At 38.8% G+C, this 22,934-nt stretch overlaps 1 protein-coding gene across 2 annotated transcripts; it reads right to left on the bottom strand.

Moving 5' to 3' along the window:
• Positions 1–78: 78 nt before the first annotated feature.
• PON1 (paraoxonase 1) lies at positions 79–21,708 on the bottom strand. 2 transcript variants are annotated; one of them, XM_039878054.1, is made up of 9 exons: positions 21,316–21,708; positions 17,452–17,522; positions 15,920–15,972; positions 14,565–14,733; positions 11,382–11,505; positions 8,448–8,648; positions 7,072–7,153; positions 3,026–3,154; positions 79–478 (listed from the first exon to the last, which is right to left on the bottom strand). In XM_039878054.1, the coding sequence occupies exons 1-9, from the start codon at positions 21,387–21,389 to the stop codon at positions 320–322; spliced, it is 1,062 nt and encodes a 353-aa protein (XP_039733988.1). In that variant the 5' UTR covers positions 21,390–21,708; the 3' UTR covers positions 79–319. The 2 variants fall into 2 exon arrangements, with proteins under 2 accessions (XP_039733988.1, XP_039733987.1); XM_039878053.1 differs by having other exon boundaries at positions 15,920–15,975; positions 21,316–21,705.
• Positions 21,709–22,934: the final 1,226 nt, after the last annotated feature.

The following is a 22,934-nucleotide window of genomic DNA, read 5'->3' as shown; positions in this document are numbered from 1 at the left end:
GTTTCAGGGAAAGTACTTTTGGGGTCATATACTGTTACATTACTTAATACCTGACAAGTGACATGACAATTTCATTCATTTCATCAGAAAGGACTTTATTGGCAAATTAGGTTTTCAAGTATTCCAAGACTGATTTGATATCTTCCTCTCGAAAAAGATTTACATATTGTATCTGTTCCCAGTTAAACAGCGCTTTCATCCCTCATGATGTGCTAATTTAAGGTCAGCGTTCATTGTTCAGATGAGATCACTGTGACCCATTCAGTGTGGCAAGCAGTTAAGTGATGGGCTCACCATGGCATGGGTGCAAATTGGCCTGTTAGAGTTTACAATAAAGAGCTTTATGGAACACAGTGCCAATCAGCAATTTCCCTTTGTACTGAGAGGCAACTGTACTTCCTTGCAACACTGTACCATTTTCTGCATAAACCAGTGTGACTTTGGGTTCTTCTGTTAAAATATTCTCGATTCGGAGCACCTATCAAAGAAATAACATTAGGTTAATATTTTTTTTTTAAGTCATTTAAAATATAACTTTAAACGTGCAGTCATTTCTCCATAAGAAGCAACCTTCAGGTAAATCGCGTTTTGTTCCAAAATGACTATAAGACACCTGTTTCCTCACTGGCGTAATGACAGGTTTTGATCAGGGGATCTTAAGCAGTGGTGGTGACACATAGGCCTACAGAGGTGAGGCAAGAAATATAAATGAGTAGCACAGTCTGGGTGGGAGATTAGAGAGCAGTAGGGACTATGGCGGGGGGTGGGGGGCTGTTACTCAGTAATAGTCAATTTATTTCCATGGTGAAATTCAAGATAGTTTTCATGTATTTTCAGATAAACTAAGAATTTGGATGTTTATGTTTAATTCTTGTTTTTAAATGTGTCAATCAAAAGAAAAGTATGGCCTCAAAAAGAACTTATCTCTGTACCACACTCAACCATTCTGCTGAACTTATGGTTCCAACTCTTAGTATATAAAATTTTATAATTTCAGTTTTCATCATTTAGTTGAGCAGAAATACGATTGTATCATTAACAACAGTGTAGTAGTATGTTAGGCTGGCTAATAGCCAATATTTAACTATTTTGGCTGATAAAATGGCAATTTCACGTGATTCATCCTACTATAAAGAGCACACTGTAAGTGTGGAATCCAGGGTCATGGTTCGGAGCTTCTATTTACCATTTGTTTCTCATCTGTAGAACGAGATGAGTGAGACTAGATTAAGTTCCCTTTTAACTTTAACTTTCTATTCTTCTTAAGCTTTAGAATAAAATATAATGACTTAAAGAAAGGATACCTACACATGAAAACACCAAATATTGCAGACTAGGAAGGCCAGTGCCTGGATATTAAAGGGTTAGTGGGAGCATTTAAAATGAACTTTTTAAAACAACTGGCACCGAAGACAGATGTTTTGAAAATTGTCATAGCTTTAAAATGTAGCAGTTTCTTAACGGGAAATAGTTGATGGTGAATCTTAAGTAAATGAACCTCTTTTAATAAAACTAAATCACTCTTCCATAGAGCGGTGCATTAGATAATGGACTTTTTGCTATTCTTTACCAGATCCATCATCACAATATTTTTTCCAGAACAGCCAACCAAGTCCATGCTATAGCAAATGACTCACATTCACCAAGTGAGCTAAACAAGCAAAAACAAATTAGAATCTAACATTATTCTGGGTTCCAAACAGTGAACACACCATGGACTACATTTCTTCAATTCTATTAAACATACCATATAGCATTCCTAACAGCTAAGAACTAGCAAAAGCCACGAAAGATTGCCATTCACCATAATCACAATTATCCTAAAATTAAAGATATGAAATGCCATGATGTAATTGGAAATACACATTTGGTGGTTCTTTTTTTAGGAATATAAAATATTTTTTTTCTGTTTTGGGGCCAGGGTGTGTGAGACTGAAAACTAAGCCTTAAAAAGAATACATAGCAGTAGACTATATCAAAAATATCACATATTAGATGTAAATAATGAGCATAATTAATACATACTGAAAACTCAAAAGAGGAAACCCCAGGTAAATCATAGCAAAAGTTCGAATGCCTCGTCAAAGTGAGTTTCGAATTCTTATTTGCACTGCTAAAATAGTTCAATGAGTGAAGACTGTAGACACACATAGGGTCTTCGGGTACTATAGCTAAGATGGAAGAAAAGGTCTTTTAATCCAGAATAATTCCAGCAAGTGATTTATCTTCCTATAAGAAGATTAGGGGATGGCCATTTGTGCTTCATGACTGGTCCACTGCATTAACTTTTACATATACTGAGACACAGGAAGGGAGAGCTGAATAGGAAGGCAAGTGACAAACAAATGATGAGACCATAGGAATGTGGTATGCATTATATTTTTTAAACTATTATAATTCCCAAGTTAGAGAAATCCAATCTGTAAAGACATGGAGCCCAGTAGTCTAGTGCTGGTTATCCTCACCCAGCCTCCCAGGTCCACTCTCTACTCTGCCCAAGTGTGCACAAAGGCTGACTTTGAGAGCCCCCTTGCTCTCCAGCTCCCGGTTAGGGTGACCAAGCAGCAGTGGGGTTTGGGAGGACTGATGGGGAGGCTAGTTACTTATTCTTCAAGCATCCTCCCTGTGGTTCCCTGATGGTTGGCTACATCCCTCAATCAGAGGCCAGCTTTCTCTCAGAAGACCCTTCTCCACACACAGCTCTTCTTGTTCTGGCTTCTGGTAACCATTTCCTGACCCCTTGCCAGCCCTGGGTTACCGCGTTATCCCCTGTTGATTTCCCAACATTCTGCCCGCACCTTTGTATATAGTGTCCTTATGAAATCTTCTCAATTTAAATGTACCATCTATCTCCTGCCCAAACTGGCTCAAATGCCTCCCAAATTCAAATTCTTTTTTATATCTGATCATTTGGATCATCTATCCATGCCCCACATTTTATTTGCCCATATAATTGAGATTTAAGTCTTCAACTGAAAAACATCTGGCAATAAAGTCTCTGATCTGATTCATTTTTCAAACTAACCTCTGATGGAAGAGGCTTCTTTGCATCATAGTGGAAGATTTTCATGCCATCGGGATGGCATGCAACCCAAAGGTCCCCTGTCACAGGATCCACGGATATGTTATCCACCAGTGTATTTAAGACAATGGACTTCCAAATTAAAAACAAGAAGAAAAGACAGAAAGTTAAAAAACAAATTGAGAGATGGTAGACCAATATGTCAGACAAAACTATTGTCTTGTCCCGGTGACCACACTGCTGGTTCCAGAGACACAACAATTCTGCCCATTTTGGTAGCACTCAGGGAATTCCTCTAGCTTTCCACCCATGTGGGTATTTTTTCAGTTTCCACAACAGAGGAGGGAAGGAGAAGATACAGAAAGCCAAAAAAAGACTATTAAAAGTTACATGAAATCATTTGAATTAATATCTGTGCATGCACCTAAAACTGAAGGAAAAAAAAGTTTTAAGTGCAGCATAAAATAGTTGGTTTTCAAAATGACACGTGCAAATGATATTTTTATAAGCATTCAGAAAACAACCAGGAAATGTAGATAGATTCATTTCTGATGAGAACAGGCTCTTCTTTAGTGGCTAATCATAGGCTATGCAGCCAGAGGACAAATGATCACCCAGGGTCTAATTTTTGCCTTGGATTGGGAAGAAGTTTCTTCTTTAGTTTCCTGATGTTATTCGATTCCCTGTTCTTCTGCTGTTTATTTTCTAAATATAAGTTGCAAGCATGTGATGACTGCACGAATTGCTGTCGAGGCTTTGTACCAGGATCATAAATAATACCAAGGATTCTTAATTCCACCATTCATCACCTTGGGTGCTCTCTACTGGAGAGAAATCACATCTATTTGCTTACTTCTCACTCTCAGTTGGAGAAGCAGTGTCTACCATGTACCTCAAACAGAGGCCAGCATACCTTGGCGCCTAGAGACCCTGTAATAACTAACTGTGACTCATTGCAAAGGCCAGAACATGGGTAGGGAACTGTAGGGAGCCAATGCTGCCATATGCTTCCTACTCAAAATGAGAGCCATCCCCAACATCCATGAAGGGACTAGACGGCTCAAGCACTGTGACAGAGCCTCCTTTTCATCTTTGTGAGGAGCTATCAGTCCTTCTTACCCTGGAAACAGGCAAGGCTGGCCAAAGAAAGTGGCTGGCCAAGCACGCTCTGTTCAAAATCAGCTCCAGGCCTTCTCTACCCACCAAGCCCGCATCTATGACAGTGTCAGACGTTCTACTCTGATACGATAATTTCTTTAGGTGAGGGAAATGTTTGTTTTGGGGCTCTACTATTATCGCTGGAAGAGATAATAGCCAACTGGTGAATTCTCTGGCAGGTGAGATCCGGCAGAGATGACAGTTGGGGTGAGAGTGAGATAAGGACACAGAAGCCCGGGGTCCCATTCGTTCACTATGCAACTCCTGAGCTCCTACCATGTGCTCTGCAAGGAGCACAGCAGCTGGAGGGAACGCAGTAAGCAGCAGACCCGGTTCCTGCCAAGGAAATGCTGATGGCTCAGCCGGGAGCCTGGGCTGGGCTCTTGCCATGCAAATCTGTAATTCCTAGCAATTCCAACTCACCGCAGTGCACACACATGCCACGTTTCACACTTCCACAAAGCCTACTGGAAAATTTTACGTTCTTGGTCAAGGCGACTTTATAAATTATTCTCTTTGGGAAAAACTCTGTTAATAAATATCTCAAGTTTTAGAGAACTGAAACTCACTGAAGTGGGACTAATTCATTGGCCGCCTTGGATTTTTTCTAAAGTGGAATATATTATTCTTATTGTGATAAAATACACATAATATGAAATTTGTCAATTTAACCAATTTTAAGTGTACAATTCAGTGGCACTAAGTACATTCGCAATGTTAAAAAAACATCAGCACTATCCATTTCCAGAACCTTTGGTCATCTCAAACAGAAACTCTGCCCAATAGCTCCCCATTCCTCCCTCCCCCAGCCCCTGGTAACCTCTGTTCCACTTTCTGTCTGTGGATTTGCCTATTCTATGTACCTCATATATGTGGAATGCTATGATATTTGTCCCGTTGTGCCTAGCTTATTTCACTTAGTGTAATGTCTTCAAAGAGGCTTATCTGTGTTGTAGCATTATTAGTACTTCATCCCTTTTTAAGGCTGAATGATATTCCATCGTATGTATAGACCATACTTTGACAGAACATAAACCCCTACACATCTCATCGAAAATTTTAAGGTCCGTCTGAGTTCATCACATTTCTTGGCACTCCAGATATTAATTAACTGACTTAGTTAATATGATTCTTCAAAAGGAGGAATAACATTACAGTCATGGAGGTAGTCTAAACTGAGTTATTATGTCAGGAGAGAGACATGATCTGATGCCAAAAGTGGGAGCCAAACCTGAAATCAGCCTTATCCTCAATCTCACCTTGGCAGGAGCAGCGCTTCAGTATTTGTGTTTTGAATGTATTTTGGATTGGGTTCTGTCCTTACAAAATTCTTTACCTTTCAATTTACAGAAGTATATATTGCTATCACCATAGCTTGTTTTTATACTCTCAGCCAGTATGAGTGTGGAAATTCCATTTTACCTCGGCTAATACCAAACTGTCTCTGCCAATGATTTTTAATGTCAAACGTAATGTTACATTTGATGTTGCTTCAAGGTAATTTTCTCAGAGTGAAGCCCCTGGTGACAGTACCTAGGATATGCTGACGGGAACAGTCATCCAGTGCCTGGTGAAAGGATTTCATGCTGTTGGCGGTTACGGCAATGTCTTGTTGTTTTTTGAGCAGGGGGCTACTTTCATGATTCAGCTCACTCTTGCTTTCTCTTTCCTCTCTTTCGTGTTTTTATTTTGACCCAAACCTTCAATCCGGATCAGAATTGGTAAGAGTAGGAGAGGAACCCCTGAAGCGTACCTAGCTTCATCATATTAATTTCTCAAGTATTTGTTGAGTGCCTTCTAGGTTTTGGAAACTCTTGTGAAGTTTACACCCTAGTGGGAGGGGCAGACAATAGAGAAGATAAATAAAATATATAGTATGTTAGTAATAAACGCTAAAGGGAAAATAAAACTGTGGGGGCAGGGAGAGCAGAGTTGCAAGTGTAGATTAGGTAGCCAGGAGAGGCCTCGCTGAGGTGACATTTTAGTAAAATCTGAAAGGATATGAAGTGACAGCCATGGAGATCTGGTGAAAGATTGCCTGAGCAGAGGGAACAGTGCCCCATCCTGACACAGGGTGGTGCCAGACAAATTCCAGGAATATGCAGGCAGGAGAGGCTGAGTAGAGGGGCAAGGGCTCAAGATAAAATGATGGGCTGCCAGGGCACACAGTGGCCGTCATGAGGACTTAGGCTTTATAAACAGTGGAGAGCATTGTCATGTTGAATACAAGTCGAGGCTATTTCTTGGCTGTTCCATCAACACAGAGGGAAAAATGGGGAAGAGAGGAAGAGAAAGAGAGGGAGAGAGAGAAGAAAGGAAGCATGGGAGGGAGAGGGGAAAGAAATGAGCAGGGAAAGGAAGAAGGAAGGGAGAGAAGGAGAGAGGAAAGGTAGAAGGAGAGAGGAAGTAAAAGGAAGGGGAAGGGAAGGAAGGAAGGAAGGGAAGGAAGGAAGGAAGGAAGGAAGGAAGGAAGGAAGGAAGGAACGAACGAAGGAACGAAGGAAGAGAGGAAATGAAGGAAGGAAGAGCGCGGGAAGAAGGAAGAAGGAAGGAAGGAAGGAACGGCGGAACGAATGAAGGAAGAGAGGAAGGAAGGAAGGAACGAAGGAAGGAAGAGAGGAAGGGAAATCTAGGAACACAATGCCAAGTTTAAAATTCACTAGAGCAGAATCAAAGTTTCTTGGTGAGATGTGTGGTCTGCTGCTTGCCACTCCACAGCTGAGTATAAGTGAACAACAAACACATACGATGATGATGATTCTTCATAAAGGAGTGAAAAATTGGTTCTCACCCAGTCCAATTAGACAAGTCTTTTCTCCTCACTTTTAATTTCACAAATCAATTAGAACCTAATTATCACTCTGTAAACTTATAGTGTTAATCAGTCTTACCTTCAATAAAGTTAAAGTCCAATTAGCATGCTTTTCATACACTCTAATCTTATGACTCAGCATCTCAGCTATATAGATGTACCTTCAAAGAAAAAAGAGCTACATCAAAGCACTTGAAGTGATGTGATTCAAAAGTTGACAGTAAAGTTGTAATAACTCTTTCTAGGGAAGAACTTTGCTTAGAGACTGAAAAATAGAACCCATCTCATTTTCCAAAGAACATAAAATTCTGAAAGAACTAATGAGTTTACAGTGCACAAAGGAATTTTAATCATGAAGTTATTTCTAAGGAACCTAGCTGGCCCTGATCAGCAGGGAAGGAACTTAGCCCTAACATCAACTTTTACTAACCAGGAGCAAAATGCATTACAGTGATTCTCTTAGTTTGTCAATAAAGTGGCAAGCCCCAGGTTCTGCATTTCAGAAGATAGTGAGTTCTCTTGAGCAGGCTGCAGGAAAGCTCTTTTAACAATCAGCTCCTTGTTTTAAGCCAGAGGAAGTGTGAGAGAATATAAGATGCTTAGCCTGGGTCTAAGTGATGCCTTCCTCCTTTCTTTCCTGACCCTGTGGATTTAGTATTTTGCACAAAGTACAAGGCCATGCCCATCATAAAGACCTGCGGTCAGGAGAAATGACTCCTTGATTATCTTCTATTTTTGAAGACTGGGGATGATAAGAATAATTGAAAGCTGTCCAAGTGTCTTGCCCTAAATGTTACTAACCCTCTGGAATCTGTGGTGATGAAAGATGAGGAAGGGTATAGATGGATGAAGACATAGATTTTGTATATATAACAATGTTGACCAAAGTATGGTCACCAGAATAATGCTGGTCTGTCAATCATTTGTTTCAGGGTGACCACCAGATAGTAAAGTAAATCAACTACATCACTAAGCACATTACTTAGTTAAGTTGACTTTTTCCCCCATTGTAACACCTTTTTGATGAAGAAAGCAGTGCTTTGATTTATATTTTGGTGCAAGCTTTTTATCTTGTCATAAACCAGCACTACTGATATAAACCTACATACAAAAAATCTCATTATACACTAAAAAAATCTTCTCTCAAAGCAAAGCTATTTAGTAATTAAATGCTTATCACAGTATTATTCAGTAATACTAAATGCTTATTCACCCTCTTGAAATGTACTTTTCCCTCAAAAAATAGAAATTTAAAAATATGTCTTCACAAAATAGAACATTCTAATTCGATAAATTTTACCCCTTGAAAAATTAAGATATTTTACATCTTTCCTAATTTTTTTTTACTAGGATAATATGTTAAAATATACCACATTATTTAGAAGGGAATATGTTCTAAAAAATATCTAATGAGAATCTGGGAAAATGCGTGACATTTTTAAAAAGTTTCCATACTTGCCGTCGGGTGAAAGGTTGATTCCATTAGCAAAATCGAATCCATCTGCCACCACTTTGACTTCATTTGGGCTATAGTAAACAATATATGACCACGCTAAACCCAGATACCTTTCCCAGAATTTCAGGTAGAGGTTGACAAAATAGTGATCATTTGTGGCATAAAAGTGCTCAGGTCCCACAGCAACAATATCATTCAAACTGCAATTCAAACACACATATATGATATATACAGTTATATATGATGTATATATATATATATATATACAGCTATATAAAGATGAAGATATTGTGCATTCCAGGATTATGTCTTGGCATTCATTAATATGTATTCCTAAAATCAATATGTGAGATGGAGCCTTCACTCTAGCCTAACTCTTATGGCAGAGAATTAATATGAAATCAGTCCCACCTATACAATCTTCAAAGACAATAATTACTTTCAGAAACCCTAAGCAGTTATTATAGCAATATAACATAAAAGTCTATTAACTGTGTCTTAAAAATAGTGCTATGGTTTGTGTGCGCGCACACACACGTGTGTTTGTGTGTGTGTGTGAGTGCACGCACACGCACGCACATGCACACAGATATACTACATTCAGTAGCATCAAAGTAGGCCAGGAATCATTATCAAGGCAAAATTTACTTATGCTCACATAGCACTTACTCTCATATAGAACAGCCCCAGGCATTATTAGGTAGTGGAAAAAATGCCTGCAACTTGTATTGTAGTTAAAGCTCTGCTACTATTAGCTGTCCGATTTATGAAAAAGCCAATCATTTCACACGTTTCCTTATCTGTAAAAGGAGATGAGATGAACTGGTCTATCTTTCAGCTTTAGAGTCACTTCCAGCCTTAAAGTTTTATGATTCTAAACTGAGTAAACTGTCCATGAACAAGAACGCCCAGAAATAGGGTGCTTCGGCTTTTTTCTTTTTGATTTTGATTCTCTCTCTGTTATTGAAAAATCTAAGATATATGAGTCTATTTTTCTGCTTTAATAGGTACAACAGCGAACACATAAGTGAGTCATTCTTTGCTGATTGAGGTGACAGAAGTTCCCTGGGGCCATTATCTAGGAGAGAATTATCTCTGCTCTATTGTGGAGGGCATAATGGCCTGCAGATCAGCTCTGACACTGCTCTGGGCTCCTGGGCAAGTTAGATAAGCGTGCAAAGCCTCAGTTTTCTCATCTGTAAAGAAAGGTTAAATGATTCTCCCAAAGTCATACAGCTCTTTAGTATAAGACTAAGGATCAGAATCTTAATTTGTGGAGTTGCAATGGAAATTACAATGCCTGTTGTGTGCTTTGCAGGGACCCTGCCACAGCCCAAACCGTCAATCAATGGTAGCTACTATAGCTACATGAGAAAGAAGGTCTCAGGATTTATGATTAGTCTGCACAGGCTCCAGGCATAAAACTGCAACCTGGGGTTTTTCCCCCCTCTCTTTTTAAAAAGGAAATTTCTGAAATTAGTGTGCTTTACAATCATTTCCTGTTTTTCATACAAAGGAGCAGAGCAGAATGGTTTAGAGTAATAGCTTGGAAACCTGATGGACTCCATTTGAATCCTGACATTGCTTGCTATTGTCTGTGGGGCTACATTATGTCACTAAACTCTGAACTTCAGTTTTCTCTCTATACTCTGAAAGGCTGGGGTAAGAATAAAATGAAATAATGAATGTAAAAACCTTGGCACCATGCCTGACACATAGTAAATGACCAATAATAACCATTATGTTACTAATAATAAGATGCTTAAACTATAATAGATTAGTAATTCAAATATAAATGCTGGAAACGATATAAACAACCATCACAGACAAGCAGAAAATACACATGGCTAATTCTTGGGTTGAGAGAGCAGAATTTTAGTTAATATGATTACTTTCAGTTTGGTTCCACATTGCCAAAGACCAATAGTTTTGCAATCGGCCCAGAAAAAAAAATACATTAACCCTAGGAAATTGGACAAGTCTGAGATTTCTAAGATTAGATAGTGAAACAAATAAAATAAGTTTTTACTATTTTATAGTGGCTCAGAGCACCAGTTCCAGACTCAAGCTACATGAATTAAAATTCTAGCTGTACCATTTACTGATAATGTTATCTGGGGTAAGTGAAATACTCCAGGCCTCAATTTTTTTTAATCCAAAATGGTATAATAATACAACATAATTAAGATGATATTTTTTAAAAGTTAATAAAATAATCTGTTTAAATTGGTTATTGCAGCACCTAACTTATAGTTAAAGCTCATTAAGTTTATTATTACTATTATTAGCCCAGCTACTCCATTCTATACACTTTTCCCTGACTTAGATCTTGGCATTTGTCACATTCTCAGTATCCTCATTCTCTTTCCAAAGTATATTTGTGGAATGAATGTATAAGTACACTCTCCCATCAAAAGCTGTTCTGTGAACCTTCGTTTAATTCTTCCTAGGGATGCAGAAGATCTGGGCCACAGTTCCTACTCTTAGGTATGTATGTGTTTCTAATTCATAGAAACGTGTAAGATTCTGTTTCTTTTGATAGAAAAATAAAAATAAATTAGTAACAAATAAATAAGTTCTAGATGTGGAATTCATCTATGAAACTGGTTTGGGTTTGAAATAATGTCTGTTTTCAGAAAAAAAAAAAAGCAGAGGTTTTTTTCTTTGTAAAGGCTCAAAAGGACATTTAAAGGCCACAAGTTCTAAGGCAGCGTCCAGCCAGCCTAGAAAATGAGGACCAAAGAGAATGTCTTCTCTGCAGACCTTGAGTCCTCAAAAGTTACTACAGAAGAACATTTGGAGCAGTTTGCAGTCATTACCAAGGAGAGTTGAACAGTCATTATCTCCCCCACTCCCAGTCAGAAGGAAAAACTAAAAGTGGATTAATGATCACCAGTATTAAAGAGAAATAGAAACATGATATATCTCAGTACTTAGGCAGAAGTTTGTGTCTGATGGTTTTCAGGTGCAAAAGTGATTTTTCTTCTTGAAATTTAAACAACTCGACGGTGGACTGCAAATCTGGATGGTTCACCACCATCAAGTACACAGTATTATCTGAGAAGAGATTAAAAACAAAAATTGAAACATTAACTGAGCTCTCAGCTGTCAGCCCTGTCTTCAAAAAGTAATTTCAACTCACCTCCAACTAGTACTTAGTGTATCAGGCAGATGGAATATTTTCATCTCTTTGTAGAGAGAAGCATTTGTGATTGCTCCAAAGAAAAATGGCTAAAGGAAGAACCAGTGACGGTCTCAAAAAACTCCAGACTCCACAGGGGGAAAACTATCCTCAACTTAAGAATGAGCAGTGCTTGACACTAAAACTCTAAAGAGCTTGTTGATTGCAAATGATATCAGTGAGGTGTGGAGTTGAGATAAAAGAGATAAAAGAGGTGGGAAACACTAATATGAGAAGGTGTGCTCAGGTATAATTTACTAAGTATATGATGATGAACGCCATTAAAAAACAACAACAACAAAAAACCCCACCTGAGTATCAAAGGGAAGATTTCTTGAGTCAGTGTGAGTTTGGGACATGAAGGAGACCAGTCTAAGTGGTGAAGAAGGTGTGATCAGAGTTAGCAAGTGAAATTAGATTATAGTCTTTTCCCTAAGAAGCAGTTAGTCTTTGGAAACCTTGGGCTTGACCAAATTGGTGTTTAAAGAAAAACAATGCAAAGTTAAATAGGTTGAGCTGAAGCTATTTGAGCAGAGAAGCCAGCTAGGAGATTCTCCATTCAACAAACAAGTATTTAATTTGTTTTAGTTAGTGTTAAGTGATACGAAGGAAAAAATAAAATAGAATAAAGAAAGGTATAAAGAGTAATAAAATTTTCTTCACAGGAGTCAAGGAAGTTCTCTCTGATATTAAAGCAAAAACCTAAATGAAATAGGAGACCAAACCATGTGAATACCTAGTGAAAAAGCATTCCAGGCTAAGGGAAGAGTGTGTGCAAAGGGCCTGAGGCAGGAGCTCTCTTGGCACATTCACTTAATAGTGATGTTGTAGTGGAGTAGAGTGAGTGACAGAAAGAGTGGAGTGCTGAAGCCATAGAGATAGAGACCTCATGTCAGTCTTGTTAGGTTTAAGGGTAAGGATCCAGGCTCTACTCATGGGAGATTTGAGTCAAGGAATAACATGACCTGAGGCTACCCAAGTAATCCAGGCATGTGGAGAGAAGAGACTAAACCAGGAAGAAAGGCAGAAAGAGATATGAGAGGCATTTGACATGAAATATCCAAAGCCCCTGATGATGGTTGAGGAATGAGGGAGTCAGAAATCAAGCATAAACAAGGATTAAAACCCAGATTCATGTTTTACACAACAGAGTCTACTTCCTGGAATTTGTCCTAAGGAAATATTCACAGGATAAATATGTACAAGAATGTTTATTTTAGCATTCATTGTTTGCAATAAGCATAAAGGTGGAAATAGACTGAATCAACAGATAAACTATATTATAGTACTCCCATATGGACAAATCCTAGACAACCATTGAAAAGTAGTTCTAAATGCACTGTCACAAAAAGGGGTCTATGATGTAGTGTTTAATCCAAAAGCAACTTATTTTCTGTAATATTTATGTAGTATTTCCCCATTTTCATGTAAAAGAATATATACGCACCCAACAATATATTTCTTTGCACTTAAAAATATTTTTAAAAGAAAATGTAATGTTGCTAAATGCATAAAGAGATTATTGAAAAGGAAAAATATATCCTATATTATATATAAAAGAAGGGAAGTTATGTGGGGTAGAAGAGAAAATAAAAGGATGGAAAATCAGTTTTCGATAGTTTGAGTATAAAGTAGTTATAGGAGAAGAACCCAATGGAAGTATCTAGAAACCTAAAGGAATAGAACTGAAGAGCTGATTTAAAAAAAAAAACCATCGGGGGGTGTTCTAGAAAATAGGCACAGTTCTCGTTGTGACATGTTTGAACTTTCTGAAATGAAGGAAAAAAGTGGGAAGCAAAAGACTAGTCCTTTGTGGAATGCTCAGAGATTTTTGAAATATGTGACAAAACAATGAGCAGGAGAGAAAACCCACAGTAGGATCAGAACTAGGATAGATAAGTGTATTGGAATAACAGGGAGGAAGAGCAATTCACTTAAAAGGGAAAGAGGTCAACAAAATAAAATGAGGTGGAGGAAGGAAGGAAGAAAAGGAAAGAAGAGAGGAAGGGAGGGAGGGAGGGAAGAAGGGTGGAGGAGAAGAGAGGCGAGGGCAAGAAAAAAGGGGAGGAAAGAAGAAAAGCAGAAGGGCTGGAAGAGAGAGAGATTTGTTAATAAGGGCATTAGCGATGACTTCCAAGGCAGCAGTTGTAGCCACCGCATGGATATGTTCTGGAAGAAGGACTGAAGAAAAGATTGTCTGATGAGGCCATGGGTATAGACATGATCCTTATATTTTTGTCACCCGAAGGACTTTTAACAAGTATTGTCACCCAGGTCCCCCTCAAACCAACTGAATCTTTTGGAAATGTGGCCTGGGCATCAGGTTTTTCAAAACTCCCCATGTGCTTTTGTATGCAATTGGAGTTAACAATTAATGTAGAGACCAAGGAAATAACTGCAAAAAGACAGGAAGAAATGGGATGAAGGCATATGGGATGGGGGCAACATATTAAAATGTGGAGAAACAGTTTTAAGACAAAACACAGGAACCAGAGGACAGGGAGCCGTTGAAGGTGATGGGACTGAGAGAAAGCTCACCACGGTGACTTTAGTTAGTGGATCTACAGGTTGCAGATGCCTTACGTTAGAAAAATCTATTCCTGTAAATGCCTGGATCTGTAAAGTGGTTTAAAATGAGAAAACCAATGATATTGAGGCTGAATATTATTACTACAGTAATTACAGAGATAATGTGAATGTTGGTAGTATTTTTAAAAAGTTAGGTGCTTTACAAATGTTAAATATTTTAACATTCTTAAACATTTAGATAATAAAAATATTATATTTAATTAACATAGGGATAAGTTTAAAATTCAGAATAAGAACATGATTTATGGTTATACTTTAGTTGGATATAAAGAAATATTCATACATTAACATTTCTTTGTTTTTTTTTAATTTGGTTTTGTTTTTAATAAACATTAAATATTGTTACCTTCATCTGTGAATGTGCTAATCCCATGAGGGTTAAAAGAAGACAAATTGAATGCATTTCCAATGATCCTCAATTCTAACACTGTTAGATCTTCTTCATTCATGTCCACCAGCAGTATTTTTCCAGGCTTATTGGTATCAAAGTTCTTAAGTCCTGCATATTTTAACCCCTTATAAATAATGAAGGAGAAAAAAATAGGTACATTACAAATACTTTGAATGCTGATGGAGGTGGTAGATTAGACACTGGTTCACTCTGTCCACTTCATGCCACATGACCACATGGGAAGCCTCTTAACTGGCTTGTGCAGTAGGCCCATGGGAGCTCTAGAAGCCCCACATGCTCCACCAAGCAATCTCAACACAACGCACAGGCACCAGCAGCGAAGCCATATGTGTCTACCAACTCATGAGAAAGATCAAAAATGGAAAAACAGACCAGAGGCACGTTTACTAATGGGTTTCAATGATATAAGCAAGGAATACAAAGAGAACATTGGTTATGGTTTTTAGACTGTCCCCGAGCAGGTTCCTTGAAAGCATCTCGGGCACCGAAGTTTGGAGGAAGTCTAGTGAGCCATGGAACTACTCTTTATCCTTCAATTAGAACGCAGCTCTTATTTGTTTTAGACATTTGGGTCCCTTATAAGACTTTGCTTAAAATATGTGTTCTGTTTCTTTAAAAAGGTTTGCAAGACATTGTTGTAGAGAATGGCTAGTCCTCCATCTTCGTAAGAGAAAACAAGACTAAATAAATTACAACAGCAAAGGGTTTTCAATGTCTGGATGACTTGTATACAGGATCCTATCAACTCTGTTATCTTAGATTGTCAACTGCTTTTATTTGGAGCCATATTATTGCCACAGGAGTTTGCATGCAGGAGAGTTTACACAAACATGGTAGCTTCTCTCTTCAAAGTTTGGAAGTTATGGAATGACCTATCAGCAATTTTAAATTGAAGGTCTTATTCTGAGAAGTGTAAAAAAAAAAAAGTAAAAATCTAAATGACATGTGAGGTGATATATATATATAAACATACACTCAATTCAACAAATATTTGAGTACACTACTTAAGTGCTTCAAGGGATAGACAGCTGAATTCCAGGAAGCCATTCTTTAACCCATCGAGATCGCAAATTGCTACAATACAAGATAAGATGAGTTCAATGTACATAGAAGAATATAAATATGCAGAGAATACATACGATGGTAATTATAACACCGGTACATGCAGTTTGTTTTTTGAACCATATGACTTTATTTTATTTGAACTTAAGTATTTGTATATAGAAGGCTTAAATAAAAAACTTAAGCTATTGGTTCTAGAAAACGCTTTAGTGAAAGGAAACACTTACAGCACTAATGAAAACCAGTCCATTAGGAAGTATCTCCAAGTCTTCAGACCCATCTTCTGCCAGAAAAGAGAAGAGTTAGCACCGCCTGTTTCACACTATTTCAGGAAGCTAGCAGTCCTTTTCTTAATCACTGCTAACTTGAAACTGGGGCTACATATTTAGCTTTCTTTGATAGGTTCAGAATAATTAATTTTTTCATTTATTTATTCCAATTAAATAATGTGATTGTATAAAAATTAAGACATTAATATAATGAAGTACAATTAAAATTTACACTTAATATATTTGTATTAAATTGATGGACTAGAACTTTTTCCTCAGAGTCTGAAATCTCTTATATAAAGTTCATGGAAATTCACGAAATGTACAAAAGGTATGATAATTTGAAAATACCTTGCTGGTTTTTTTTAAAGACAGAATAAACTACCAAGGAATATTGATACTTAACAGTTTCAATTCAAACAAACTCTGAAACCATATTGGAAATGTAACTAAGTTCTAAAAACTTCAGTTAAAATGGGAATATGTTTCATATGCAGAGATGCATTTATTATTAATTATAAATATCGCTAAATACCACCAGTTAGTGATACTTTAAGTACATGTAAATTTTTAATATTTCAATCAGTCTAGAGGCAAATGAGATTTTTGATTTTTGTATTGATACTCTTAGTGGAGATGATTGTTTTTCAAATATCCAGTGATACTTAATAACAATATCACATTTGTCTTCTAGAAAAAAATTACACTATAAGCTACCTAACTAAGCTTATCGATGCTAACTAAATAAGTCATCTGGTCTAGCCTTTCTAACTTTAGGGCAACTGAGATAAATAATTCTAAACAAACAAACAAACAAAATAACAAAAGTATGGATCTCAAACAAGTTGTCCTCAAATAACAAAGCTGGTTGGTTGAAATCAAATGTGGACTAGAGTCCTGTGATACTATCTGTTGGTTGCCTACCACCTGCTATTCCCCCACCCTATTATCCACGCTGACAAGGCCCGCCTCCCACAATGGAGGCCCAATAATGACTTTCCCAGCTTCCTTTGCAGCTAGGGCACCAGCCCGTTGTCTAGCTCTGACTAATGAGATCTAAAGAAAAATCTGCTGAGAGCTTCTGGGAAAATTTTCCTCGCCGATATTAAAAGACAGATTCATGAGGAGAAGGTTTGCGTAATTGCAAAGATGTGTGAGGGGTTTTCAAAATTTGCCCTTTACTCCCTTTTTCTCCTTCTGTCTCTCCTCTATCATCTTGTGAAGTTATATTACTATAAAAATCAAACATTGTTCTATTGTTTTTGCTAAGCTGACCAAACAAGAACATAACTCAAAAACTATCAACACCTTGGCAATATGTTAGTGAAGTCAAAAGTCAAGTAATTTATTTAAAATTAACTACTGACTTAATAATACTCTTCTGGTTCATAGTTTTATTTTTGAATAAAATTAAGCAGGTGTATTAATCAAATAAATAGCAACATAATACTGAAAGTTCAAATGAGATATCTCCTCCTTTACACACTTACCTATTTCTTTAATGAAATTACAGTTAGGAAGTTCTACTGGCTTTACTTCTCGAAAAGCATTAAGTCGTGTTCTGGAGGAGAAAAAGGAATAAAACACAAAAACTAGTCAGAAATTATAATTAGGTTGCAAAGGTAAGTTGCCAATAAAGTTCTCCGTAATTGCACTTCGCTTGGGTTTTAACCCAGGGTTAATGGTCTCTGGAATTCTAGCAGGCAAGTAGATTTACCAGGCACAATATTTAGTACTTATTTAGCAGAGATGGATAGATACACAAAGAAGATACATAATGTCTTCTCCAGGGTTCTATACACTTTGGCAGGAGCAGAAACTGTTTCATCAGCTGTGTAAGGAGTCCTATGTGGAAGTTTGGGTTAAATAACAACGCGGTTCCAATTTATTCAATTGATGTTTTAGGGTGGCTGACAGATGAGTCTCCTGCCCATCTGCCTAGTCTGACTCCAAAGCCTGGCCTGAGCATCTGTTTCTGGCTGTGTTAGTTGAAAAAATGCAGGTGAGCTTAAAAGGATTTATGACTTCAGAAAATCATACCCAAGGCCAGCATTTAAAAAAGCATTTCACACAAATACACCCAAAAGCAAGTTATTAAATCTGAGTGCATCAGCATCAAGGGGAACACTTGAGTGAAGGACAAAGGAAAAAAGAACAGATGTAAGAAGGAAGCACCAGCAGGCTGCCAGAGCAGAGCAAAGCTATAGATGAGGCATTTGAAACAAATGGACCACAACATTAGCACAGCCTAGAGATTTAAACAATAAACACTATTTTGATAACTAATGATGCAATATAATACACCGTCATAGTCTCAGTGAGCAGCAACAATTATCTGAGAATCCCTGGAAGTCTTATTTGGCTAAGATAGACAGGCCGAGAAATTCTTAACTTGCACTACTGAAAATTAAGTCTAACAGAAGGAGGAAGATAGACAAGAGGGGAGTGGACACTTTGGCTAAAATTCTTACCAACATGGCACAAAACGATAGGAATTTGGGGGCAATTGGTCTCTTGTCATTCATTCAGGAAAAAAAAAAATGTAGCCTGTTCCTACTACCACGCCAGTGGCTATCAATTCCACCTTCTAAGAAGGTCTGATCCAAAAGTCTAAGAGTAGGGTCCAGTAATTAGCTTTATTAAGCACCACAATGCATCCTGATGCATGACCAGGGTAGAGAGCCACCAGTCTGGGTACCAGCTATCCAGATATGAGGAAGGCCTCGGATATGGGCCTCTCGACATAATCTCTGCCCTTCTCTCCATCAGCTGGATTCATGATTTTCTCTGGGACTCAGGGACTTTCTCTCGAAAATGGAAATAAAGGCACTTTACTGATCCTCCAGGATCTTTTGATCTGGTTTTAACAGGTGTGATGCAGGAGTGAAAGTTTTAGAGAAGTGCATACAAATCCCCTGGGGAGCAGGTTAAATAATGCTAATTCTGATTCGATAGTGTGGGTCATCACCTAAGATTCTTCCAGTCCAGAAAGTTCCCAGGTGATGTTCATGCATCTGGTCCATAGCCCTTTGAGTAGCAAGATTTTAGGGCCTTTTGGAAGGTGGGTGCAATTTTCCTCCCTTCCTCTACAGCCATCATCTATTACCGTAATTACCAATCCTCTCAGCCCTGAATTGCTTCTATGCTTGTTCTTCTAGCCCTCTTTCCATTCTAAAACCAGAGGTCCATCTTACTGGCACTTTCCTTTTCCCTTCTCAGTCATTTGATTATAGCCAGAAGTTGGAGGACAGAGGCTCCCTCCGCTCGATGGATCCAGGTGCTGAATGTAAAAACAGTAAGTTCTCACTTACGAACCAGACCCCAGGTCTTCCCACTGCAGCATCCTTATGGCAAAATATCTCCTGTAGATACCCTATCCACACCAGGAAACCACAGGCAAGGCCAACAAAGGAACTCGCAGAGAATGACGTTGTATTCAGCTATGACCATGGTGTGCTTTGGTCCTTCTCAGGAAAATCAGAATCAGGCTTGGGGCCCAGAAACCATTTGCCCTTGACCATTTCTTTGTTTCCGTATATGAGCTTCCGCTTCTGCCCAAGGCTAGGATCTGACTTCTTCAGGTTGAAATCTAAGTGTTGGTGTGAGTCAGTGGTATAGAATTATTCCTTCTCAAACTATCCCAGAGAGTTAGGCAAGATGTTCATGGATGGTACCAAAAAAGGAAGTGGAGGTCATGGGCGAATAAGTCTGTGAAATGATGACTTAAACAAAGCAAAAATCATGTTTTCTTACTTAAAGATTTTTCAAAGCTTTCAATATACCAGAGTGTATTGCCAATCTCTAGAAGGCTAAAATAGACAACCTTCCCCAAATTTATTTGTCTGAGAAACCCATTTTGTTGTGGAGCAGGTTCTGAGACTCGTGTTCCAAGGAACAAATTTGGAAAAAGAGTAATGTTGAATAAAATAAGCTAAGACCTCATATTGAGAGAGAAACTTTTTTGGAGGGGGGTGGCAAAACTATACTTTTACACAAAAACATATACAAGATGCCTACAGTTCCCATTCTTAGAGTAAATTCTCTCCCTCCTGGCAGATCTGTACTCCTGTGGAATACATCTCTGTATGGGACAACTGGGAGAGCATGGGCAGAACAAACCCAGGTATAGATGGAAATGGATAATTCAAAGGAGAAAAAGCCCAGATAGGGGATTGGATGGTTCCATCTCACCTCATTTCTTTTCATCTTAGGATGACATCACAACCCACACATATGGTGGTACAAAATTACACATACATTCTCCTTTGGCAGCAAATAGCATCGTGATTAATAAAAATCTACAAACTGTAATTTTCTCATGATTTAAAACCCCACATCACTCTTTCTTACTTTTTTCTATTTGTGATCTGAAAAATAACCAACAGTCAGAAGAAAAATAAAAACATAGTTTATAAAAACCTATTCTGAATGTAAGCTTCTAATTAGTGCATTATGTTATATAATAATAAAAAAAAATCCAGAATGTTCAATTTGATATTTAGTAATGTTTTACTTCAAAGTAAATAACAAGGTACTATTGGCTCAATCTTAGGTGAACTCTAGACTTTGAACCTCTGTAAAATGTTACCAGGAGAACTCGTACATTTTTAATTCCCTCCCCTTCACATAGTATCTAACACTATATAAAATACTCAAAGAGAAGCAGGGCACTAACGTTCATCGAAGAGTTACTGCGCCGCAGGCACAGTGTTAGTTGCTTTCTATTTACTGAAGTAGCCAATGTTAGAAATGTAAAGGATTTTTCCTAAGATCCCACAATGGAAGGAACATTGCTAAGCTGGAGGGAGAACCCCACACGTCAAATGCCAACTCCCCACTGGAGCTCACGGAACCAGCGCAGAGGGATTTGCTCCCACTTCTGCGCTCCAATGGCCAGGTTTCCGTCTCTCTTCCTATGGCTTCAAATTGGGGAGGTTGGTGCCATGGCCAGGCAGCCACTGTGGAGGCTCCTTTCCCTAATTCACACAATAGCAGCCTCTTCCCACTCTTCCTCCCCAAGTCTCGTTATCTATTCTGAAGAGAGGTTGAGAAGTGAATCTGCAGCCTAGGCACACGGATCTCCATGAAAAATTAATTCTTGTATGCCAAAAGCTTGGCCACTCACACCACCAACGGTCTCCTTACCCCATCTCTCAGACTTCGAGCAAGGAGATGTTTTCAGGTGACAAACGAAAATTGGATAAATATTTACGAACCCCCTGCGGGACGTGCCTGCGGATTTTCTGTTAAGAGCCTGGATTCCCCCACTTGGCGGCGAAAGGGTTGGTGCTGTCCTGGGGCCGGCCTAGGTTGGGGAGGCCAGGGGCGGCAGCCCTCACCACAACCTAACTTACTCGTAAGAGGACTGGGGATCCCTGAAGAGTTTCAGTCCCAGCCCCACGAGAGTGAGCACCAGCAGCTTTGCCATGGCCTTGGGCAGACGAGCAATGGATGAGCCGATGCGATGCACAGACCGCGGGGAGACCTGCCTGCCTGCATCCACAAACCAGATCGTGCAGTCCAGGGATCAGCCTTGCCCTGTACCTCCTCAACCCCGGAAATGCAGGACCTCTGCTCACCTCACGGGCCAGTTGCCCCTGACCTTGGGGCCTCGGGGTCAGCGCCTGCCTGCCGCCAAGAACTGCGCGCTCCCCAAGACTTTAAAAAGAGAAAACTAAGAACAGCTGCCTAGACCCGGAAAGAAAGGGAGAACAAGCAGGTCGGAGCAAATGGAGAGCCGTGAGAAAGGAGAGCCAAGCTTTAAAGAACGCTCACTTTGTGCCAGCAAGGTCCTAATCCTTGTCGCTCAGTGGGATTGAGAAACTTGATCACTGTGACTCAGCCAGAAAAGGCACAGAAGGAAGGGAGGGCTGTGATTGGCTAGGATTTAACTTTGTTCTCAGCGGGATACCACTGTCACCTTCAAACATCTGAATATCAAGCTCTCTCTCATTCTCTCAGCACAAACTCGTTTGTGAACACCACTCGGTGTTCATTAATTCTGGCACTAGCTGACATTGACTGAGTACCTGCTGTGTGCCAGAAATCAGTGAAATACATCACTTCTGCATATGTAGTGCTGTGGATGATGCACATATTCATTGGAGAAGAATAAAGCAAGGAAGGGCGATAGCGAGAACTGAGCTATTCCTTAAGGAAGGGGACGCAGGAAGAACAGGAATTAAAGGGTGGGTTGGGGAGTAAACAAGAGAGGCCACTCTCTCCTCCTCTGCCCAAGTTAACTTATTAACTTACCAATTTATTTATTGTATAAATTATAGAATATCCTTTGCAATTTGCTTTCTGACTCTGTGAGATCTTAGGGCAGTGATTCTTAATTTTTTGAAGGAACCCAACCAACTTTGAGACCGATGAATGCAGCAAACTCTTTCCTTGGACTCATACATCCAGAAAACTCTCACATTCGACTCCAGTTGTTTCCCTTTTCCCTGCTGAAGCCCACGATGACCTGGCCAAACATTAAGAATCCTTATCTAAAAGAAAAGTGAAAACTCTTGAGTAATTAAAGATATTCAATGGGCTATCAATTACTTTGAACTTGTCTGCTCTCTTTGAAACTCTTGCCCTGGGCCTTTACACTTACTCTTTTGTCTGAAATATTTTTTTCCCCCATAACCTCTCTATTCCCCGTTTTGATATGACCAAATCCTACTTGCTCCTTCAGGCATCAGTTTGGAATTTAGTTCGACAGGTAGTGATTCCTAATTCCTAAATACCCTTCTCAGAAGTCTGTTGCAGCATGTTACTTCTTTATTGTTATTACCACTCTATTATTAATACTCTGTTACTTCTCTGTTTTTCTTACTAAACTATTAACTTATACAACAATGCCCTGTTTACTGTTATAGCCCTGATGCCTGGTACAGCACCTAACACAGGCTAAGTGCTCAATAAATATTGCTGAATAAATAAATGGAGAAATGTTTGAAAACCATTATAGGAGCCTCTGGAA

This window comes from Pteropus medius, unplaced genomic scaffold, assembly GCF_902729225.1.
Source record: "Pteropus medius unplaced genomic scaffold, Ma_sr-lr_union100, whole genome shotgun sequence".
NCBI classification, from domain to species: domain Eukaryota; kingdom Metazoa; phylum Chordata; class Mammalia; order Chiroptera; family Pteropodidae; genus Pteropus; species Pteropus medius.
The sequence above is the reverse complement of the archived record's forward strand: the minus strand, read 5'-3'. Positions and strand labels throughout refer to the sequence as shown.